General features: G+C 44.5%; 1 protein-coding gene across 9 annotated transcripts in view; it reads left to right on the top strand.

Annotated features, from left to right (window-relative positions):
- Window positions 1–22,959, top strand: part of FRMPD4 (FERM and PDZ domain containing 4) — an 850,869-nt gene that overhangs the window by 742,635 nt on the left and 85,275 nt on the right. For all 9 annotated transcript variants that reach the window (XM_058713629.1, XM_058713628.1, XM_058713630.1 and 6 more), the window contains 2 exons: window positions 17,223–17,383; window positions 22,226–22,328. In XM_058713629.1, the coding sequence (XP_058569612.1) occupies window positions 17,223–17,383; window positions 22,226–22,328 (264 nt within the window). The remainder of the gene's footprint in view (window positions 1–17,222; window positions 17,384–22,225; window positions 22,329–22,959) is intronic.

Below are 22,959 nucleotides of genomic sequence, written 5' to 3' on the forward strand. Positions count from 1 at the left end.
CAACTGAGTAAATTTGAAGATCTAATTGGCTTTATTCAATGACTCATGACTCGGGCAGCACTCCATCCAGCAAAGAGAAAGAAGCTCCAAAGAACTGCACAAAATAAAAGGCTTTTACGGACAGAAGGGGTAGGAAAAAGAAATTTCTAGCAAAGATTGTTGCAGACAAAGCCTCCTTCCTAAGGGGGATGGGAGATGGGCAGGGTCTATCAGGTCGATTGCCTCAGTAGTGCTGACTGTGCAATTCCAAATAGAGTGGAGAGGTTACATTCCTGGGGGAGGATGTATTCAGCCGTGGTTTGCTGACCTGGGACTTCGTACAAGTGACTCCATTTTGAACTTTTTTAAAGAAGTATTTTCGGGGCGCCTGGGCGGCTCGGTCGGTTAAGCATCCAACTTCGGCTCAGGTCACGATCTCGCGGTATGTGAGTTCGAGCCCCGCGTCGGGCTCTGGGCTGATGGCTCGAAGCCTGGAGCCTGTTTCAGATTCTGTGTCTCCCTCTCTCTCTGCCCCTCCCCCACTCACTCACGTGCTCTCTCTCTCTCTCTCTCAAAAATAAATAAATAAATATTAATAATAAACGTGACTGCTCTGTTCCTCAATGCCCTCAAGTATAGACGATACAAATATTACCCACCTAGTGGCTTCCTGGCGAGAATAAATGCAGTGTGTATATATAATTGCAAACAGTGTTTGGCAAGCTCAGTGCATGTTAGCAGCATCTCTTCCTTTTATCGTAAGAGTTCTTTTCCTCGGGGCCCAGCACAGTACCCGATTAACAGACTGACGTAAAGATTAGGTAAATGAGGGGCACCCGGGTGGCCCAGCCGGTTAAGTGTCCGACTCTTAGTTTCGGCTCAGGTCGTGGTCTCCCAGCTGGTGAGTTCAAGCCCCACATCTGGCTCTGCACTGACGGTGCGGAGCCTGCTTGGGATTCTCTCTGCCCCCCTCACACTCACACTCTGAATGAATGAATGAATGAATGAATGAATGAATGAATGAATGAATAGATAAATGAGTACAAATTATTGAAGAGAATTGAAACTACCCGTGAAGAAGAGGACAGCATGTTATTTCTTTTTTTAAGTTTATTTATTTATTTTGAGAGAGCAAGAGTGTGAGCAGAGGACGGAGAGAGAGAGAGAGAGAGAGAGAGAGAGAGAGAGAAAATCCCAAGCAGGCCCCGCACTGTCAGGACAGAGCCCAGAGCCCAGCCCGGGGCTCGATCCCACGAACCGTGAGGCCATGACCTGAGCCGAAATCTAGAGTCAGATCTTTAACCCACTGAGCCCCCCAGGCGCCCCTTGAAAGCCCATTTTTAAAGGTGAAGAAGGATTGAGGCAGAATCTCCCAGTTGTATCTTGGCTTTTTGACTTGTTTATCCCCATGGTTTGTGTGGCCCAGAAAACAAATGTCACACTAATAAAAGCTGAAAACACTTTTTAGCCCTTCAATTGAGTTAAATGAACACTGCTGTGACAACGTTAATTAGGCATACATAAAATTGCTAAATATATGTCATGGAAAATGCCTATGTTTCATATTTTGTTAAACATCAATTATGATCACAAGAAATCTGCATCTAGTAAAATGGATACTGCTGACACATGTTAATTATTTTCAAAAATAATTGAGCTTTTAGAAAGTTTCAGTATAGATTGAAGCATGCGTGTCCTCTGAAGGCTTGAGCTATTTTGAGTTTATCCAAATGAATCCTAACTATATGAAACAAGGTAAAATTTTGCCTCAAGTTCTCTTTGTAAGACGAAAGGCGACGCCACGTGCACCGGCCAAGGTCTATAAAATGAACTTGGTTTAGACTCCAGGTGTTCAGGTAGGAATGTTGTCAAGTCTCAGCAGATCTGGTCTGCGAGGGAGCAGCGCAGTCAGATAAAACAAAACAATGAAAAGCTGTTTCCTTTGTCCAGGAGTGGATGGCGCACACCAGTTCTCAACCGGGCCGCATACAATGGGCTTTCGAGAGGCATGTCTCTAATCTATATGCTTTTCACTCCTTGAGAATGTTCCGGACTCGTGCTAATATAATGGCAAATGTTCGTGCTAGCCACGAGATTGTTTTTCATCGCAAATTGCTTTTGCCTCCCACAAATGCTTCTCCATCTGGGAACTCGGATTCTCAAGACAGTCACCGGGAAAAAGATGTAAAGAGGCTGGTAACTACAGCAAGCAAACTGGAAAATATATGGAGGTTGGCTGTCTGTTTTATCCCTGAAGCTTCTTCCTAGGATGTGTCCCACTGACCCAATGGTTTTCACAGTGTGGTCCTGAATCCTGCACCAGAATCACCCGGAAGGCCCTTTTTTTAAAAGCACAGATGCCTGGGTAATGCTAGATTAACTAATGGGGAAGAATTTGAAGTATGATTTAGCTTATCATCTAAATCGGGTCTGAAAAACGAAATAGGTTTAAGCAAATAGCATTCAAGGAGAGACGGAAAATATCAGAGTATTGCCGTACTTTCTTGAATGGTTCTGTTTAATATTTTGTTTTGAAATGGAGACCCGTGGTGGGAACTTCACTGTCTGGGAATATACTGGCCATTCTTCTCCCAGTGCCTATTCTCTTCATACTGAAATCGAAGGCCTTCCCCGCTTGAATGGGGTCTGAACAACGACATCCTCTGGTTTCTTCCCAATCTACTTTCCTCTTGCTCACCAGCACCTCGAGTCTAGCTTGACTGCGCCCTTCAAACCTTAGGACCACATACCAAGTGTCATGGGAGGAACACGGACGTACGCTGAAGATCCCCACTTCTGGGTCCTATCCAACAGCTCAAGTCAGGGTTGAGAATGGAAAGTTGGGCTGACTGCTAAGTCAGTTTCTAAACAATGCATTCTCCAGGAGTAGATTTCCATAGTGGTATTGAAGTGTTCTATAGCCTCCTCTCAATTCGATTCACGTGAACTTACACTCCCCCAAGTGTCCCGCTGTCCATACAGATGATGGCCAAACATATGATTCGGAGCATTTATTGTGGGGCTACCTTCCTCTTTTATTTGTCTTTTAAATTTTTAATCACCAATAAATCTTAATCTAAGTTTCCTTGGGAGTAATGCATACCTGGAGTTGATGGTGTGAGGTGATTGTTATTGCCCCTGACACATTAGAGTGTCATTAACATAAAAGTCATCCCTTAAACACATTGAACTGGACTCAATTAATGTAATTGATTACCAGCCTAGCTGTAGGGATCTTGCAGCTTTAGGGCAACCGACAAACATTTTGCCCTTTTAGATCCTACAATTAGATTCACACGGCACAGTCAATAAGCATTTTGCAGGCGCTAAATTCATCATCTTTAACGATGACAAAAATCTGGGTAGATGAACTGGCTGTTGATAAAAGACTAATTGTTGAAGTGGTTTTCAATAGTGGTATTGACAAATAGAACTGAGTCCTTGGAAGATAAATCTGATCATGAATTAATGGAACCTATTTTGGCATCTCATTTGCTAAAGCTGAAGGTATGACTGGAAAATGTTATCAGTCTGGATTCTGTTTAAACTCTGTAATCCTTTGAACTGTAACCCTCAAAATGAACAACAGTGTGATTCATAAATAAAACTAATAGTATACGCATTTAAGTTAATACTTAAAACTATGTTGGCCTTATTTTCTTTTTTTTTTTAAATTTTTTTTTTTAGTGTTTATTTATTTTTGAGACAGAGAGAGACAGAGTATGAACAGGGGAGGGTCAGAGAGAGGGAGACACAGAATCTGAAACAGGCTCCAGGCTCTGAATGGTCAGCACAGAGCCCGACACGGGGCTCGAACTCACGGACCATGAGATCATGACCTGAGCCAAAGTCGGACGCTTAACCGACCAAGCCACCCAGGCGCCCCATGGCTTGTAGTTTTCTTGATACTTCTCACTCTCTTAAACATTCTCCCCCATTACCCAACAAGTAACACTTACACTTGTCCCAAACACCGGTTTCTTTAATGCCTCTATGGCTTTGCTTCCTATTCCCTTGGATTGGAATGTAATTCCCTTCCTCGTCCATCCGGTAGTTTCCACTTCACATCTCTAGACTCATCCCCTGGGCATCTACTCTGTGAGGTCTTTCCCAGTCCCCACTGACTGCCCTTAGGTTAGATCAAGTATCCCCATGGAATGTACCCCCAAAGTATGGGGTGTATCTTTCAGGGGCACCTGCCTCTAGTCGTCTGTTATACTCAGATGTTTGTATCCGTCACTCCTCCTATGGGATTGGAATTTCTTTGAGGGCACAGAACCAAGGAGAACTTCACAGCACATTGAACTAAAACTTGTTTGAATAAAGGAACCAATGCATGAGTAGACCAATGGCTCGGAGACTATTCTCTCAAGGCCTTTATGCATCTCTCTTCCCTCTGCCTGAGATAGTTGACCCAGGGATCACTTCCCAACTCGTTCCCTCACTTCTTGCAGGTCTCAGAGGTAAACTCCTTAGAGAGGCCTCCCCTCCTGTCTTGCTAAAACAATCCACCCCCTTTCATTCTCTATCCTGCTGTATTTTTGTTCGTAAAAGCTATCAGCCACCAACAATATGAGATATAGTGTATGTTTATTGGATTTTTATTGCCTCTGTCCTTCCACTGGAAGAAGGTTTGTCAAACCTTTTTCTGTAAAGGACCAGATAGTAAAGATTTCAGGCTTTGTGGGCCAGAAAGCCTCCGTCACCACTACCAAACTCTGCCTTGGTAACACAAAAGCAGCTGCAATGCATAAATAAAAGGGCATGGTTGTGTTCCAATAAAACTTTATTTACTGAAACAGGCAGAGGCTAGATTTGGCCCATGGGCTATAATTTCCTGACACCTGTGCTAGAATACATACATGTCGGTCTGAATCACAGTCACATCCCAGGTCCCAGACACGTAGAAATGTTCCATTAAATCGTTGTTGAATTAGTAGCGGTTCAAATTTGATCCATCATAAATAAGCAAAGGGACTGCTTTTGACCAAATTTGAGAAGTCACTTCCTGCCAGCCTGAGAGAAGATGGGAGACAGAATCTTCCAGTGAGCATATCAACTCTTCTAAAGCATGAAAATGGCGACCCTGTGGGTAACGTTGACCAGAAACAAATGTTTACTAAGAACACTTTCACAGAGACAACCAGAGAAAATGCCTCAGTTAAGAAAAAAGGAGATCGCTTTTCATTTAAAGTAGGCAAATGGAGATTAGTTCTACAGTGGTCAGTACATGAAGCTAAAGTCTTCTATGTGGAAAATGTGTTTCATCCAGAAAGAAATATGTTTATTTAATAGGTACTTGTTTGGGATTTATTTGTTTTTTGAGAACCGTTGGTATAAATATAGGTATGGTTGATATAGTATAAATAAATATTAGTTGAATAATTGATCTCACTACTGCTCTCAATGCAGAAATGTTTATTGTTCTTGGCTAAGAATCAAAGCTGAAGTTGTAATTACATTTTTCAGTGGGAGTCAGGATGAGGACACTCCCCATCAGCACTATTCCCGAGGCAGTGTTTGTTTTGGGAACTTAGAAGCTTTCTAAATTGGAGAGAGGGATGGTGTGCGGTTGAGTCCTGGCAGGGAATGGATAGATGTAGGCACAGATAAAGACGTCAACAAGTCCCACTGAGGCACGCAGAGACTAGCAGCACCTGGGACCTGGGCAAGGGGCCCACGTGATGCCGCCCACAAGGGCAGAGCTCCCACTGCACAGAGCAGGTAGAGACGAAGCTAGGCCTGGATCTGGGGCCGGGGTAGAGAGGTTCAGTTCATGTGTATGGAGCTTAGAAGAGAAGAAACACAAGCAAACACACACAACTCAGAACAGGAAAGATAACGTAACTTTGGGCAGTAATGGAGATCTACGTCTAAAGAAACTAAATTCTCTAGGTAGGGGCTGAGAATAATTACGTTAGTGCAGAAAAGATTAGGAGATCACAATTTCTTAATTAAAATAGAACTGTTAGCTGAAACCTTTGATTCTGTGATTTCCTTGCCTGCTTCTTTTAACTTCTATCAGAAGTTAGTCATCAAAGGAACCCTTACCACTTAATCACTTTTTCAAATCCTTTGTGTAAAGATTATAAAATCATGAAATTTATAAAGTGTGGCTAATCATCTCTCTAAAAGTGTCTTTTTAAAAAATCAATTCATGGGGTTTTTTTTAATCCCCTCATTTTATTTATTTCTTTATTTACTTTAAGTGAACTCTGTGCCTAATGTGGGGCTTGAACTCACGACCCCGAAACCAAGAGTCCTAGTCTCTACCAACTGAGCCAGCCAGATGCCGCAAAATCAATTCATGTTTTTAAATATTGTCTTAGATCACGGTTTCTATAACACATACTCTTGTAGTTTGAATTTACAAACCCATGGGATTGTTTTCACTTTCCAAGCATAAAACTATAAAAGAAATTTTCAAATATACACAGATCACAGAAATATACAATAGCCCCTTGGGATGGGGAATGGACCCCCTATATCTTCAACCCTCTGCTTCCCCATGTACTGCCCTAAAGTAGGGATAGAATCTAGTTTGATGGAGACAAACTTACAGGCCCACAGGGATGATTTTAACATGTTTGAGAAAGGCTTTGCCCGTTGTTATCTTTTGTTCAAAAATGGGTTTTCCTATATGCACAAAAAAATAAGGGTAATCGCTCATGATGAAAAAGTCTCCCGGGCCCTGCCCTGTCCTGTCATACGTCATACTCTATAAACAATAGGTGCCAAATGAAACAGAAAGATTTGGGGTGGTTGTGTTTCCAACCCCCAAAGGGTTCAACCTTCTGGAGCCCAAAGCAAGAGCACATGTCATAACCATCAATTTGCCTATCGTTTTGTCACCCAAACCTAGGGCCACCCTGTTTTATCTTGCCTGATGGGATTAGCAAGGATTAGACAAGCAGAATGGAAATGTGCTGCTTCCCGACTTCATTTGTAGGTTTTTATTTTTTTAATGTTTATTTATTTATTGTTGAAACAAAGAAACCCAAGCAGGTTCCGCGCTGTCAGCACAGAGCCACATAGGGGGCTGGAACCCACGAGACGCAAGATCTTGCCCTGTGCCGAAACCAAGAGTCAGACCCTTAGCCGTCTGAGCCACCCAGGCGCCTCCACTTGTAGGGGTCTAGAAATGCTGCAGAACAGATCAGAATGTGAGAGCTGGACTTTTTAAGGGCTATGCTGAGCTTTGTAGTAGCAATGATTTTTGTCCATCATGTTTGAGTATGTAAAACATTTTTTGGTCCCGCAGCCTAAGTCAGATTATACAGAATAGAAATCTCCAGTTTCTGCTTTTGTATTCCATTCCTATTAGTAAAAAAGCAAATTCTGAATATGTATTAATTTATTTGTAACACATATATATATGTATATATATATGTACATATACACACCACCCAACTGTAAATGAAATATGGAAGGCATAAAGCATATGTGCAAAAGATGTTACGTTAAGATGAGTTGACGGTGACATACATTTTAATCACTTGTAAACATTTTGCTGTCACTGCTGCATTACAGACTATTCAATATTTTAATGACAGCAAAGTGATTGAGGATCCTTATTTATTTTTGAGCGTCTTAGTTTACCACTTCATCGAATAAAAGTTTCAGGGTCTGTCTGCAAGTTCAGCTTTTTTCTTTGCTTGGTTTTAATCACTGCCATTGGAGGAAAAAAGGAACCGCAGAAATGTAACAATCTCATCTACGCAAGTGACTGTTGAAATTCAGCCAGAGGGGCACCTGGGTGGCTCGTGATCTCATGGTTCTCTCTCCCTTGCTCTCTCTGCCCCTCCCCCACTTGTGCTGTCTCTCTCTCAAAACAAATAAACTTGAAAGAAAGAAAGAAAGAAAGAAAGAAAGAAAGAAAGAAAGAAAGAAAGAAAGAAAGAAAAGATTGATTCACCCAGAAAGTTTCCATGTTCCTTAACGTCCCTCAACTGTTCTCACAAACCAAATGGAAGATGTTTCATTTTATTATATTTAACAAATGAGTTCAACTCATTTAACAAATGAGTCCACTGAAATGCTTCATTTGAGGATTTTTAAACAGGTTAGAAAAATTCATTTCCCCATTTTCCAAGGCTGCTGTTTTTATAGATACATATTTGCATAATTTTCAGTAAAACAAGCACATAACGGTAGAATCATTTCTAAACATCTGTTTCCCTACATTCTTACCACAACCCAAGTTTCTTTTAAAAAATTGGTTACTTCCTCATTCATTGTTATGACATCTCCTTTACTGGGAAGACCACCCTTTTAGTTCACTGTCACCAGGTAGCAGCCAACAACTGTGTTGGACAAAAGACTTAATGGTTTTGTTTCAAAGGCAACCATATTATTGACATGCTGAAGTACTTCTGTTTCTTTGGTGCCTAGCTTGCATTCAATTTTTTTAGAGGGCAGCCATCTCTAAATTTACCCTGGAACACTTGCTTTGTCCCAAAGCTGCGACTCCCCCATTTTATCCTTTTCTATATTTGTGCCAGTGTCAGAGCATCCGAAGAGTTGTCATTTCATAATAGGGTCCGGTATTCTTGTCGGGCTAGACAAGCAGTGTTTTTCTCGTTCGAAGTGTTCTTTTATATGATCATATAAAATTGAAAATTCTCTTTGTTGCATTCGTTAAAGCGGGCTGTTGAAAATATCTTTATTGGATGGCATTCAATCTGTAAATTAGGTTGATGTGAATGGAGATTTTCGTCTTTCGTCTGCCTATTAAGGAGTCCCATTGATTTCAGGCCCTCATAAAATTCTCCAACAGGATTCCTCTAAACATTTTGTGTGTTTTCAGTGTGGGCATTCGGGATTCTCTTAGCTTTTCAAGTACTGCGTAAGCTTCCAGGCCTGACTAAACATTTGTAAATCTTTCTTTTTTTTAATTTAATGTTTTTAATGTTTATTTATTTTTGAGAGAGAGAGAGCAGGGGAAGGACAGAGAGAGAGAGAGAGAGAGAGAGAGAGAGAGAGAGAGAGAGACTCCAAAGCAGACTCCAGACTCCAAGCTGGCAGCACAGAGCCCGATGCGGGGCTCGAACTTATGGACTGTGAGATCATGACCTGAGCCAAAGTCAGATGCTTAACTGACTGAGCCACCCAGGCGCCCCAACGCTTGTAAATCTTTAAATGCTCCTGATGTGTTATGGAATTGAGTGACAGTGGCCTGTGGACCTGATGAGTGAAGGTTAAGTTCTTCTGAACCCCCAATATGTATATTCATGAAAGCGAAACGCATGAGACTCGGTATGTTATGTGAGCTGGAAACACATTATGTGCACTTATTTATTTTTATATTAAAGTTAACTTCTCTCCAGTGGCAGCGTATGGTTGGGCCTTCTTGATCCCCCAAGGGCAGAGGCTTGCCCAGATTTGCTTTCAGAAACATAGGATTTAGTGTCAAAATGCATGTATCATCAGAGGGATGGGATCCCATGGACATAGGAGAATGGAACTGTAGAGTGGCTGACTAGGAGGTCGTTCCAGATACAAGGGAGTTTCTGGATCTCCTGGTGTGATGTCCCTGCACAGGATGGGTTCCCTCCAAGCTCAGTCACTTCTCTTCCAGCTCCCCTCTCTCCTTCCCCTCAGAGATGCTGTTTACTCACACTGTTTTATCACTTAGCATATAGATCTTCTCCCTAAAGTCATGTGTGAGTATCACCATATTACATTCCTGTTGGTTGGCAATTGGAATATCATCGTGTTGAATATTCAGAAGTCCTCTGGATCTATGTAGAGCAGAAATTTAAGCAGGCCTCTGCGGTCTTCTCAGTACCTGAGACACCCTAGCCCAAGACTGAGTGGTTCCCTGAAGTTCACGGACTCTGTCATTTCTTTAGGCTCAGCCTGTAGATCTTGGTGTTTCGTTGGACATACCACCAATGTCCTCTCTCCTGAAGTTTCTACCACCTCACAGGGACCATCTGCCCTTGCCTCCTTAGCCATGCCACTCAGACTTTCAGGAAACAAAAGTCGGGAAAGAGGGTTATCTGCAGTCAGTTTTTGCTCTGGACCCTGTAAATGCATCTTCCCTAAGGGAAGGGACTGCCAATCCCCTGTCTTTCTCATCAGACCCAGTAGAGGAAAAAACTCCATGAGAACCAAGCAAAAATTACTTTCAGAATGTTATTTTACCATACATATCATCATAATATTGACTCGCTGGAAACCCATGGAAGGGTCTAATCTACTCCGTGACCTCTCTTAGTTCTAATCTATCAGCTGTAATAATCCATACTTCTGCTTTCTTTTTCTTTCCTTGTTCTTGTTCTGAGGAATTCTGGTTTGCCTCATTTAGAGTCTTTAGGTTTTTTTGGAGAGACAGAGAACACAAGCAGGGGAGAGGGGCGAGGGGGGGCCATGAATCTTAAGCAGGCTCCACACTCAGCACAGAGCCCAACGCGGGGCTTGACTGCATGTCCCTGGGATCATGACCTGAGCCGAAATCAAGAGTCCAACACTCAACCGACTGAGCCCCCCAGGCACCCCTAGAACTCTTGTTCAGAGCTTTTCTTATTAGACCCCCCCTCACAGGCCACAGTAGGGCTTGTGAAGTTTGACCCTTGCATTGAGAGCCACTGCTAGTCAAGTCCAATCAGGGATATGAGAAAGTCATGAAGAATAGACCATAGGGTTCCTGTGGATGTCATGTCAACTGAGATACCGAGTGGGAAAGTTTCCTTCAGAAGTGTCTCTTATGTTGTAAAATGTAACGTTCGGTCATAAATGGTATGGAGAATAAGGTTGCTAGAACCCTCTGGGATGTGAAATTCCAGAGCTTTAAAATAATACGGAAATCACTACAGATTGTATGAGTGAGCTTTTGGTGCATAACAAACATCCTCCAAATTCAGTGCCATAGAGTCATTATTTCTTAGCTCTTGTTCAGCTGCCTGATCTAGGCCGGGGGGGCAGGGCAGCTCTGCTACACTTGGCTCCTTACTGAGTTGCCTGTTCTGGTCCGTTCCCCATGGGTCTGTTCTGCAGTCCAAGCTGAAGGGGCGGCAGCTTCCTCGCGACGGTCTTCTCATGGTGTTGACGAAGCAGCGCTAGCACATGCCCGACCACAGGGGCATTTTTTTGTTCGTCACATGTGGGCTCAGCCGTGTGATACGCTTTGGGCTGTGAGATGTGAGCAGAGTCCAGGGGCGGTGAAATATGTAGCATACAGTGGGAGGCTCTGAAAAGCGTTGTGGCATATGGTGGCCGATCACATCCTGGGGAGCAAATGAAGAATAATTCAGTCTATCACAGAGAACAGTACTGCCAAGATGCTCTCATGTAATCACGGCTGGCCATCCCTGAAAAGTAACCCCAACCACGACCTTCTCGAGTAGAGCTCAGGCACGTATGTTTATTTATACTTCTTTTCCTTCCAGTCTTCATTCCCCAGGTGCCCTCTCTGCCACCGTCTCCCTACGTTTTTAAATTTTACAACAAACATAATGACTTCTAAATTTAGTTTTTCCTTCCAGAATCTGACCGCTCAGCCAATAGTCCATAAAAGGACCTCACTGGCTCTAATGAGTACATGGAAAAATGGAATCCTCTCAGAGCGTTCTATCTACTAGTCCAAGCAACTCTTTGTGACACACTGGAGGTATCAGTCTTTTCTTTCTGTGGAGGAAGAAAAGCTCCCAGTGATCAAAGAAAGCCCTGTCCTTTTGGTTTTTTTTAATCTTTTATTTTTAATGTTTATTTTTAAGAGAGGGAGACAGAGCACGAGTGAGGGAGGGGGAGAGATGGAGGGAGGCACAGAATCCGAAGCAGGCTCCAGGCTCTGAGCTGTCAGCACAGAGCCCCACGCGGGGCCTGAGCCCACGAACCGTGAGCTCATGACCTGAGCCGAAGTCGGACGTTTCACCGACTGAGCCACCCAGGCGCCCCAAGCCCTGTCCTTTTGCTGTGGACAGCAAGATCACCATCATTCCTTTTAAAATGAAGCTGTCAGAAACAGGAAGATTATTCTTTCAATCTCAATGGACACGTCTTCCTGGGTTTTCAGGTCCGTAGGTTTCTGGCCTATCTGTGTGTGTGTGTTGCAAAAGGTTGGGAGCAGGGGGTGGGGGTTTGTGTAGCTCATCAGTTGCGTTCCGCCAGCCTCAGCACCAGAATTCACTGAAGCATATTGAGCAGGTAGAAGGGATGTTGCTTTCTCGGCTCATTGCAAAGGGACTCAAGCATCTTTCTAAGAAATACTGCAAGGAGATAGCCAAGAAGTGCTTGCCTTCATACAAAGAACAAAATGATGTTTCATGGGGGAGCATTTTAGTGTGGAGCCATTCCTGTTGGAAAAAAGACAGAGGTTGATTATTTTTAGATCACTTATTTGGAAAATGCCACCTGTAGAGCAAGAAAATAATAACGCCATCGGAACGTTATCCTCAAAATGCAGACAAAACAGGACAAAAAGCTATAAACAAAGACGAAAATGCTAGAACAGGCATCAACCACAAAATACACATGCAGTGGAGTTTCAAACGTTGTTTGGGTGGGGAAACAACAATGCAGGGAGGCAGACCCATGTCACGTTGTCTATGTTATTTTGCCCACAATGTGGGTTCCTGAGTCAGCGCTGGTCTCAGCGTTCACTTAGGGTTCTAGAAACATGGCAGAGGAAAACTCACTGATTCAATCCTTGGAGAGCCTGGATTTTATTCTTTCTTCTTTGTCTGTATTCTGGTATAGTATTGACTCATGTGAATCAGTTTATATTTGTGTTTATTGTGTCATTGCTTTTGATAAGACTTTTCACACGAAAAGTCGCTAGGGTCTGTGTGGCATTTCACCGAGAATTGGGCTGTCGGCATTTGAAACGATATTGAGTTTGTTTTCATATTTTAAGAGTGAATGAGTTCATGACATATGAAACCTATTCCTTTCCATTCACTGACCTCAAGAGATGAAAAGAGCAGCTAACGCGTCCCGCGTGCTTCCTGCGTGCCAGACCTCTTGCTACATGCTTCCCTTCTGTTCATTCATGTAATTTTTACAACTGTCTTAAGCGATTGTTACTCTTATCATCACCACTTTTCAGAGGAAGAAACTGAGGCACACAGTAAAGAAGTGATTTGTGCAGGGCACCCTTCCGGGAAGTGGAGGGGCCAGGACTCGGCTTTAGAGAGTCTGGCTCTAAAGTCTGACTTGCAAAGTACCTTATCAGTCTCACGTTTGCCCTCTACCTGGGCACTTACATTTGTGTGTCTCTGGTCAAACCATAAAGTGTTAGCTCCTTGAAGAGAAAATGTCTCCTGCGATTTGGATCCAGCAGGATACAGGAGTCACTTTAGACAATGTGTAATATGGCCGTCCTCACTTGCAATGTCCTGTGTGTGCAGGAAGGCTTCAGAGTAGGAGTCCCAGCCCCTCTCTGTTGGAGTGGCCTCCGAATACACTAAAACCCCAACGATTTCTCTGCCACTCTGCCATTTTGATAGCAGGATATCAAAAAAAAATCCTGATATTTTGTCAGGATTGGTGCAGTGGGTCCTAAGAAGCTTTCCCCGCCCCGCCAGTGCCCCTCCCGTCTGTCCTCTTTAGAGCAGCCGTCAGTCACCTCGCTTTTCCACTCAGAACCTTCCAAAGGCTGCCTGTTTCACTCAGAACAAAACACGAAGCCCTTCAAGAGCCTGTGTGATCTGTGACCTGCCACCCCATCACTTCCTTAACCACCGCCCTCCTTGCCTCCCACCGCCTCCTCCCACTGGCCCTCGGGCTACCTGTTAGGCACACCCTCCCCAGGCACAGACCATGTCAGGACCTCAGCCCTTGGTGGCCCCTCTGCCCGAAATGCTCCTCGCCCAGATATTTTTCTGCCCCCCGATAGAATCACGAAGTATCTCCACCCCGTGACTCTCCCCTTCCTCCCAGCATTATTTTTTTCCTCGGTGCTTCTAAAGACCCGATATGCCATGCATTTTCCTAATTTATTAGTTCATTTTCTGTCTCTGAACACTAGAGTGAATATTGTATTATTTTCATTCTGCTTTGGTTCCTATTGTATTCCTGGAACCGAGAAGCCCGTGGGCGTTCAATAAGTATTTGTTGACTGAATGAATGCATTATGGAGTTGTTTCGGAGGATTAAATGAACTAACGTATGGAAATAATTTCAAAAATTGCCTAGCATGAAATTAGTGTTTAATAAATGTCAGGTATTAATAAAATAATAATATGATAGTTCTTGAATGAATGATGAATTAAAAATTGGAGGCTATTACTTTATCATGTAGCGGAAAGAGAATAATCAAGCTCCAAACGCTTTAAATATTCTAAGTCACATTTGCAGTAGACGCCAGAGGAAGCGGTCCAGGACATCATTTGTGTTCTCTTTTCCTATTACCTCGAAGGAGAGCTAGAAACCACCCTTCCCTGAGCAGGAAATGGTCCCCAAACCTTGCTGCACTTTGGGATTGCCTAGGGATCCTTTCAAAATTGATCCTGGCTCACACGTCCTGATATTGTGATGTGATTGGTCTGGGGTGAAGCCTGAGCATTAGGACTTTTCCATCCTTCCCTGGTGATTCTGACCATGCAGCCGAGTTTGGGGACCAGTGCTGGAAGCTTTTCACAGAAGTGGCTATCGTAGAGGGGAAAAGCCTTCCCCAGTCCCTTTCTAAACTTGGAATTGAAAGTTTGGCCAACTGGGGCGCCTGGGTGGCTCAGCCGGTTAAGTGTCCAACTTTGGCTCAGGTCATGATCTCCCACTTTATGAGTTTGATCCCCACGTCGTCGTGCTCTGTGCAGATAGCTAGAAGCCTGGGGCCTGCTTCAGATTCTGTGTCTCCCTCTCTCTCTGCCCCTCTCCCACTCATACTCTGTCTGTCTGTCTGTCTCTCTCTCTCTCAAAGATAAATAAACATGAAAAATTTTTTTAAACTAAAAAAAAAGAAAGTTTGGCCAACTAGGGCTCACTTCTCTGCTCTGCAACCCATGCGACCATGAGCAGGTCACTTTACAGTCTTCTTCATGTCGAACGTCTTCTGTGGATTATGGTGCAAACTAAGAGCTCAAGGCCAGGCCCTAAAAATGTGGGGTATCCCCTCCCTTTTTTTCCCTGTGGTTCCTTCTGGGGATAAAAGGAGAGGCTCATTTCCAAGGGTAGCTCAAGAACCGCATGCTCTGAGGTGATGCTGTCTTATAAAGAAGACGAGAACGGAACAGTGGCCACCATGCCTCGGTGGCCCCTTTCTTCACCCAGGCACACAGAGCCATGCCTCTTTCAGGCCTGTGAGGGATCCATGTCAGAGGGTCAAGTTCCCAAGAGCCCTGCCTGAGGCTGCCCCCCTGGACACTGGGGCTCACCCTGCATCAATTGTGCTGATTTCATCAGGGCTTCGAGTTCTGTCCTTTAGCCTGCCAGGCTTCGTCCTGTGACCTTGTGCCGGCCTGAGGTCTGCCCACTGCAGTAGCCATGTCTAATTTCTGGGTCGAGACAGACATCTGTGACTTCACAGAAGACAGCCCCTCCCCTTTGACCCTGTAACTCCGCCACTCTGGGCTTGGACTTTTCTAGAAAGGTAGTGGGAACGCTGGGGATAGCACACTACCCGGGGCCCTGGGATGGGTTTCCCATTCCTCTGCCTTGAAGTTCTTAAGTATGTTTAAATGAGGGTTCCCACGTTTTTATTTTGCACTGTCATTGCAAATTAGGGAGCTGGTCAAGCGCGTGACATTTAGGAGACCTGGTGTGAATTGCACCTGCCTTACATCTGAGAAGCATGTGACCTTGACCCGGTTATTCTTTCTCTTTTGGCATTTGCCATGGGGAGGTAGTGGGGTCAAACCACCCTTCCTGTGGGGTGTTCTGAAGATGAAATAAGAGAACAGATGAGTGTTGGCCTATGCAGCACATAATATGTTTGCCCTCCATTCATTCTTCTCTTGTTCATAGCATTCCAGGCTGCTTCATCGAAGACATCTTTCCTTTCTGTCTATATTTTTTTATGCTTTATTTATTTTTGAGAGAGAGAGCGCAAGCAGGGGAAGGGCAGAGAGTGAGGGGGACAGAGGATTCAAAGTGGGCTCCCCACCGACAGCAGGGAGCCCAATGCGGGGCTCGAACTCACGAACCGGGAGATCATGACCTGAGCCAAAGTCAGACCCTCCCCCAACTGAGCCCCCCAAGGCGCCCCTTTTCCTTTCTGTTTAAAGGGGATTTCAAACTTTTATTTTCTTAGTGGCATATGTGTAAAGAACAGATCCTAGAGGGTTTCCGTTTTTTCTCACCTCTTATTCATTGCACAAAAGGACCACAGAATTCGTCCTCCTCAGTCTTTTTTTTTTTTTTTTTCTCCATTTGGACAATATGTTGTGCAGATGGCATATAGAATAGTGTCTTTCAAGGTATTTAAAAATGATCTTTTACAAAATTATTGAGGATGAGAAAGAGAGAAAATTGAATTAAGTCCTTGTCATTGAGGTAATAGTGCCTCACATTACTTAAAGGAGATTTCTGGTGTCCAGACTAATAACTCTTCCCTCAAGAAAGGCTGCCTTGGATAACGTCCATGAGTGAAGACTTCATTAAGAGTCCCAGGAGGTGGTTTGTGACCCGACACTCTGGCATACAAGGCGTGGGCCCTGAGGGACAATAAGCCACTATTTTGACTTCAGCTTCCGTACTCTTCTGAGGCTCTTTCTCAGCGTATCGGTTATCAATTGACAGTGTTCCACAAAGAAGTATCTTTCCCTCTACTTCTTCATGCGATTATTTCTTAAGAAATCCACTCTATGCCGGGTACTGTTCCAGGCAGCTGGGATAAATCGGTGAATGAAACAAAGTTCCTTGCCCTCGCGGAGCCTACGCTCGAGTGTGGAGGGCAGAAACGAGACAAAGATGTGCGTTCTGTAGCACGTAGGCAGGGGCTGAGTGTTGCGACACAAAACGTAGAAGGGGATACAGGGAGCAGGCTTGCTGCGTTCCAGCGTGTGGCCACAGGGTTGCCTGTGAGCAGAGACTTCAGAGCGCGGCGGTTGAGCCACACATGTAGCTGCGGGACCAGCATTGGGGTTGGGGGAACAGCCAGCGGAAAGGCCAAAAGCAGAAGTGGAGCTCGTGTTTTCAAGGAATAAGGAGGGCACACAAAAGGCGTGATGAGGCGTCTCCCCACATCTTCCCCACTGTCTCCCAAACAGCGAGTAGAAAGTTTCTAAGGAGAGAATGTGATTGCCAAGCCATCGTCAAAAGCTTACACTGATGCCTCTTTTCCTTTGTGTGTGCTTTTCCCACAGTCACATGACGCAGGCCATCCCCTTTGACGACCCTCGGTTGGAGACCTACCAAATCGTCCCTCCGGCCCCACGGAGTGTGGAGATGAGGAGGGACCCCGTGCTGGGGTTTGGTTTTGTGGCGGGGAGTGAAAAGCCAGTAGTCGTTCGCTCTGTAACACCAGGTAAGCACCCGGCCCACTCCCCATCTCCCAGGATTGCCTGCCACACCCTGTCCGGGTGACTGGCGCTCCTGGAATTTTCAAGCTGCTCCTTGTCTAACTGTGGAGCCTGGCTGAGTGTTTGCAACATCCAGATGGCGTCAGACCACCAGAGGCACACAAAGGGCTCTTCAAGCTAGGTTTAAACTGCCGAATGCATCCTATCTCTTGACTTAGGAAGACACTGATCTATCTTTTGTAACCATGGAAATGACCCACTTCTTAAAGTATGAATGCAAAGAAAGAGGCAGGCGCTGTACTGTATTTCACTAAGTTCATGATAAACTCCTTAGTGAGAAAAAGCAGAAAGTGACACTGAAGTCACAGAAGGATTTTAGTCACTGGAGCAGATGGACAGCTTTATGAAATGCACGCTATGCAGAATATATTTCCCTTCCCTGTTGCTGTTGAGCCGGACCAGGTCACTGACTTCAGCCAATGGCGTATTACCAAAGATGACTTGGAAATGCTTGAAAAGTGCTTGTACAGTTGCCCTGCTTTATTGGGCTTCTGCCCTGGGAGTCAAAAGAGCGTTTCCCTCAAGTGACCGTGACCCTTTCAGCCTCGGCCCCAAAACGAACACAAGAGGCTAGCAGCCTGCCATCTAGAGACGAATGTGGCCCGATCTGCGGCATGAAGCCAGAAGATCAGCCAATCAATGCTCATCCTAAAGGCCCGTGAGCTTGAGAAGAAGTGATTATTGGACAGCCGACTGAGTTTCAGGGTGATCTGTTATACAGCCATGGCTGACTGACAGAGTATACGGCAAGTCTCTTAAATTCTACAGTACGATCAGATCACGAGTATACATGGCCTCAGTCTCCCTCATTAGACTATGCAGACGTTCGACTGTCAACACAAGTGAACATAACAGACTATGATGTGCTTGCCCGAAGTGGGCTGCGATTGCCTTTGCAGAAACAAGGCTCTCTTAATTCTTTCTTTCTTTACGATAAGTATTTGTGTACTTTTTTTTTTTAAGATTTATTTTATTTTGAGAGAGAGAGAGAGAGAAAGAGAGAGAGAATCCCAAGCAGGTTCCATGCTCAGCACGGAGCCTGACATGGGGTTTGATCCCACAACCATGGGGGGGTCACGACCTGAGCCGAAGTCAAGACTTGGACACTCAACAGACTGAACTATCCAGGTGCCCCTCATGTATTTCTTTTAACGAGCTTGTATTGGTTTTATTTTCACACAAAATGAAACTCTCTTCCTTACCAGTTCCTCTTTGGAATTTGGCAAGTCGATGACAGAGGTCAGTAGTAACGTCCTGGGGTTACGAACGTGGACTCCGGCAGCCGATTGCCTGGGTTTGATGGTTTTGGAGGTTGCCTCTGCCCCGTATTAGACTGTTTGTAGCTTTCATGTTAATTCCTCTGCATTTCAGTTTGGCGGACACTTCTCTATGTCCTCTGGATAATGGGGATCGTGGTTGTATCCATCTTTAAGGGCGAGGGACAGAATGAGATAACGTTAAAAGAGTGCCAGGTACATAGTTCTCATTCGAAAAATATTTTTATTGTGATTATTGTTATTGTTATTAGTAGTAAACTCTAAAATATTTGGGCCACCGAGCCTGCCAGCTAAGGAAAACGAAAGGCATCTGGTGAGTAGTACACATTTCAAAAGTCGATGTCATTTTTCATTATTTTGACCTAATGTGGCCCAGGGTAAAGCACTGCAGATACGGTCGACCACGTCGCAGACTTGTACGGAGAAAAGTAGGCTTCCTTTTCTTTCCCACCACTGCCTCCCCACACAGCTTCTTACCTGTTTGCCAAGCTTTTCGTTTTATTAGCTGTAGGTCCTATCTTCATTCTGTAGGTGGGATTGTGGAGATTGATGCCAGTTGCAAATTTTATGCTTAAAATGAAAGAGGTTTGTTGCTTGCTATAATAATAAAATAATACAGATGCACCATACAACATAGATAGCACGGAGGAGAAAGTTAAAAAAAAAACAAAATCACCCGAGCTGCCGCTGCTGAAAGTGAACCACTATTCACATGTGCATAGAGAGTCTATGGAAAGTAGACGATTCTGTGCATATGTATGCGTATGTTATGTATCCTATCTATGAGATATATAATGTATTACATGTGCATGTGGACACATTTTTTTTTTCCTAAGCAAGACATCATTTGGCATGCTGCTTTCTAATACTGGGACCCTTGAACATCTCTGGTTCTGAGATTCTCTAAAGTGTGGTTCCTCCCCAGAGGTGACCGGGGATTTGATTGTTATTTTTCATGCGTTTATATTGCCTCACTGTTCCTTCAAGCTCTTCCCTTCCCTGCCCTCCATGCTCCTTTCGCTTAGCACTAGCTAAGCCCCTAATATTCAACACTAGGTTCAATATTAGGACACTAGCGCCTAATATTCAACAATTTCAAGAGTAGTAGACAAAAGTGAAAACATGTCAAAGAGTACTGTTGTGAGTCATTTTTCGGTGTGAAAATGCTGGTCAGATAAACTGTGTCTTTCCTAACAGTGACTCTGCGGAGGTTCCGATAATTTCTTTGGCATGACCAGATTTTCTATACAAGAAATACAAATTTCTTGACAATGCAGCCTTCAGCGCACAGGGCACGAGACGATTCTCTGAAGGGCGCCACTGGTTCATATCTTGGAAGGAACTGTCTTTCCTCCCTCTGAAATGCTTGGTTTCAGTTGCTTGATGAAACACAAATATTTCCATTTGATCAGACAAGTGGGGTCAGAGGTGAAAGGATGTCCTGTTAATCTTCAAGTGGTTTGCCCACGAAAGTAGTTAACATCCATCAGCCAGTTAGTATGAACATTTTTCAGTCTGTGATCAGCGTTTGATTTCTAACCATTTGTTTGAACGTGAGTGAATGCTTGCAGATAATCCAATGGTTATATCAACTCTCTCAAGGGATTTTCAGAATTTCTTATGTGTGCAAACACTGAATCTCAGTTCCCGCATCTTGCATTGAATATTTTTTTTATCACCGACATGAGGAAGCGTTAAGGTTTTCCTCGCTTTTTTTTCTACCCAGGAAGATTAGTTTATGCTGCAGCTTGAGTGACATAGATGCCAAGTGTCTCGGTGGGTGGGAAACAACTGACTTACTTCGAGATCCATCTCTGCGTGTGAAGTGTTCATTTCAATTACTAAATAAAGCAATAGCAATAATATTTGAAAGGTAATGTTTGAGCTGCTGCCTATTACCCAGTGGCAGACCTGGGAATAAAGTTAAAATTATCGTACCCTATGAATATGCGGGGACGTAATTCCATTAGACATGTGGATAACGGAAGTATTTATTTATGGGTTTTATTTCATTCAGATGTGTGCTTCATGCAGATGTGGCTTTATGTGTCCAGAAACCTGGCAGTGACCAGTTTTTAAATTATGGAAGCAAGTTCCAAGCAGGTGTTGGCCACCCTGAACTTGGAAGAGTCCACAGACCTAAGCTGAGACCCAGTTCTACTCTTTCATCGGGTTCTTTAACCTGTGTGAGCCTCGGGCATCTCATTATCTGACAGGGAGTCAAGTGTCAGTGGGATTCAAGGCCAAGCAGCCTGGTACATAATAAATACTCAGCAAATATTAGTTCCCTACCTCCTTGCAAAAACTCCTCCACATCTGCTGAGAAAAAGACCATGCTGGATCAAGACAAAAACAAGAGTCCTCTGTCATCACATGTGAACACAGACGCACACTCCCAGGCACAGTCCCAGCCACAAAAATGAGCAAACACCCTCATCACCAAGCTGATACGAGTGTCTGCTGTTTCCTTATGAATCCCAGCTTGAGTTCTCCTTCCTTCCCCAGACCTTTTATTTTCATATTTATGTTTAATGTTTATTGATTTATTTTGAGAGAGAAGAGAACATGTGTGTGCACGAGTGGGGGCAGGCAGAGAGAGAGAGGGAGAGAGAGAATCCCAAGCAGGCTCCCTGCTGTTAGCACAGAGCCCGACGCGGGGCTTGATCCCATGAATTGTGAGATCATAACCTGAGCCGAAACCAAGAGTCGGACACTCAACCGACTGAGCCACCAAGGCGTCCCCCCCTTCCCCCAACCTCTTAGACAAGAATGATTAAGATGCTCCCACTTCTCAAACCTTCCCCAAAAGTATGGAACATAAGGACAAATCCTGTCGGTCTTTCCTAACACCTTCTGATGTGCTGATTGGCCACCCGTTTGGGGAATACCTTCTTCCAGGGGCTTCGATACTCAAGGTATGGTCAGTTGACCAGCAGCATCAGCAGGCCTTGGGATCCTGTGAAAAATGTATGACCTCACCCTCAGCAGACCTCCAAATCTGCTGAGTCAGTCTGCAGGGCAGTAAGGTCCCCAGGGGGTGCATGTGCCCATTAAAGTGTGAGAGGAGCTGCTAGGCTGCCGTGTCTCAGACTTGCCTGGAAAAGTTCTGGAGAAATGCTGATGCCGAAGTCTCACCTCCAGAGATTCTGATTTAATTGGCCAGCGTGTAGCCTGGACTTATCCAGTGCAGCTTATCCAGAGCCCCTGAGTTCATTCTTTTTTTTTTTTTTTTTTTAAGTAAGCTCTACTCCCAGCTTGGGGCTCGAACTCATGATGCTGAGATCAAGATTCACATGCTCTACCGACACAGCCAGCTGGGTGCCCCTCCCCAGTTCTTTGCAATGTGCAGCCAGGGCTGGGAAGGACCCATGTGGAGAACACGCGGGTGCGGTGGGGTTTTGTGTCGGCGGACAGCACCAGGTGCTTACAGTGAATCGTGATGGCGAGCGGAGGACATGGATGGATGAGCGACAGTCTTCTCACCTGTACTTCATTCTCATTTGTCTCCAGGTGGCCCCTCCGAAGGCAAGCTGATTCCGGGAGATCAGATTGTAATGATTAATGATGAGCCTGTCAGCGCTGCGCCGAGGGAGCGGGTCATCGACCTGGTCAGGTGCGTGGCTCACTCCCCGGGGCCCCGTCCTGCTGCGAAGGCTATTCCACAGCCCTGAGACCTCATCCAGCAGAGGAAGGGCTTCCCACGAGCCACTTTAGGGCAGAAACGCAAGCCCGCGCGTTCACCTTGAAAATGCTGGTGACATTGACCTCTAACATAAAAACCCATGCCCCCTAAACACAAAACACGTGCACCTTGACTGTTACCGTGGTGACTCCTTTTCCCATCACTTTGTTCCCCTTTCCAAACTACTAACGCGTTGCTATTGCATAATCAAGGAGGTAAAAATGCAATGCCCAAATTCAGTATGAGTGATGAGTAATTTTATATAATCCCATGGATACACAAACATATAGTTCACTGACTTTTCATACTTGACTGAGTGATTCATTACTGAATTGTGAAATCATCAACCGAAGGAAAAGGATAATTAGGTCAAAGCTGCGACAGTTTAAAAATGTGCTTGGTTTATTGGTTTAGCTTGATCCTAGATAGAAGCGATTCGTTGTGTGATATTCTAAGTGGGGCACCAGAAAATATATTTTATGTGATGTTACCGTATTGGTCCAGAATCTCCTTAAGAGCCCACTGGAGTTTCTCTCCCACAGTGTAGTCAGGGCAAAAAGGG

Source organism: Neofelis nebulosa, chromosome X, assembly GCF_028018385.1.
Source record: "Neofelis nebulosa isolate mNeoNeb1 chromosome X, mNeoNeb1.pri, whole genome shotgun sequence".
Classification (NCBI taxonomy): domain Eukaryota; kingdom Metazoa; phylum Chordata; class Mammalia; order Carnivora; family Felidae; genus Neofelis; species Neofelis nebulosa.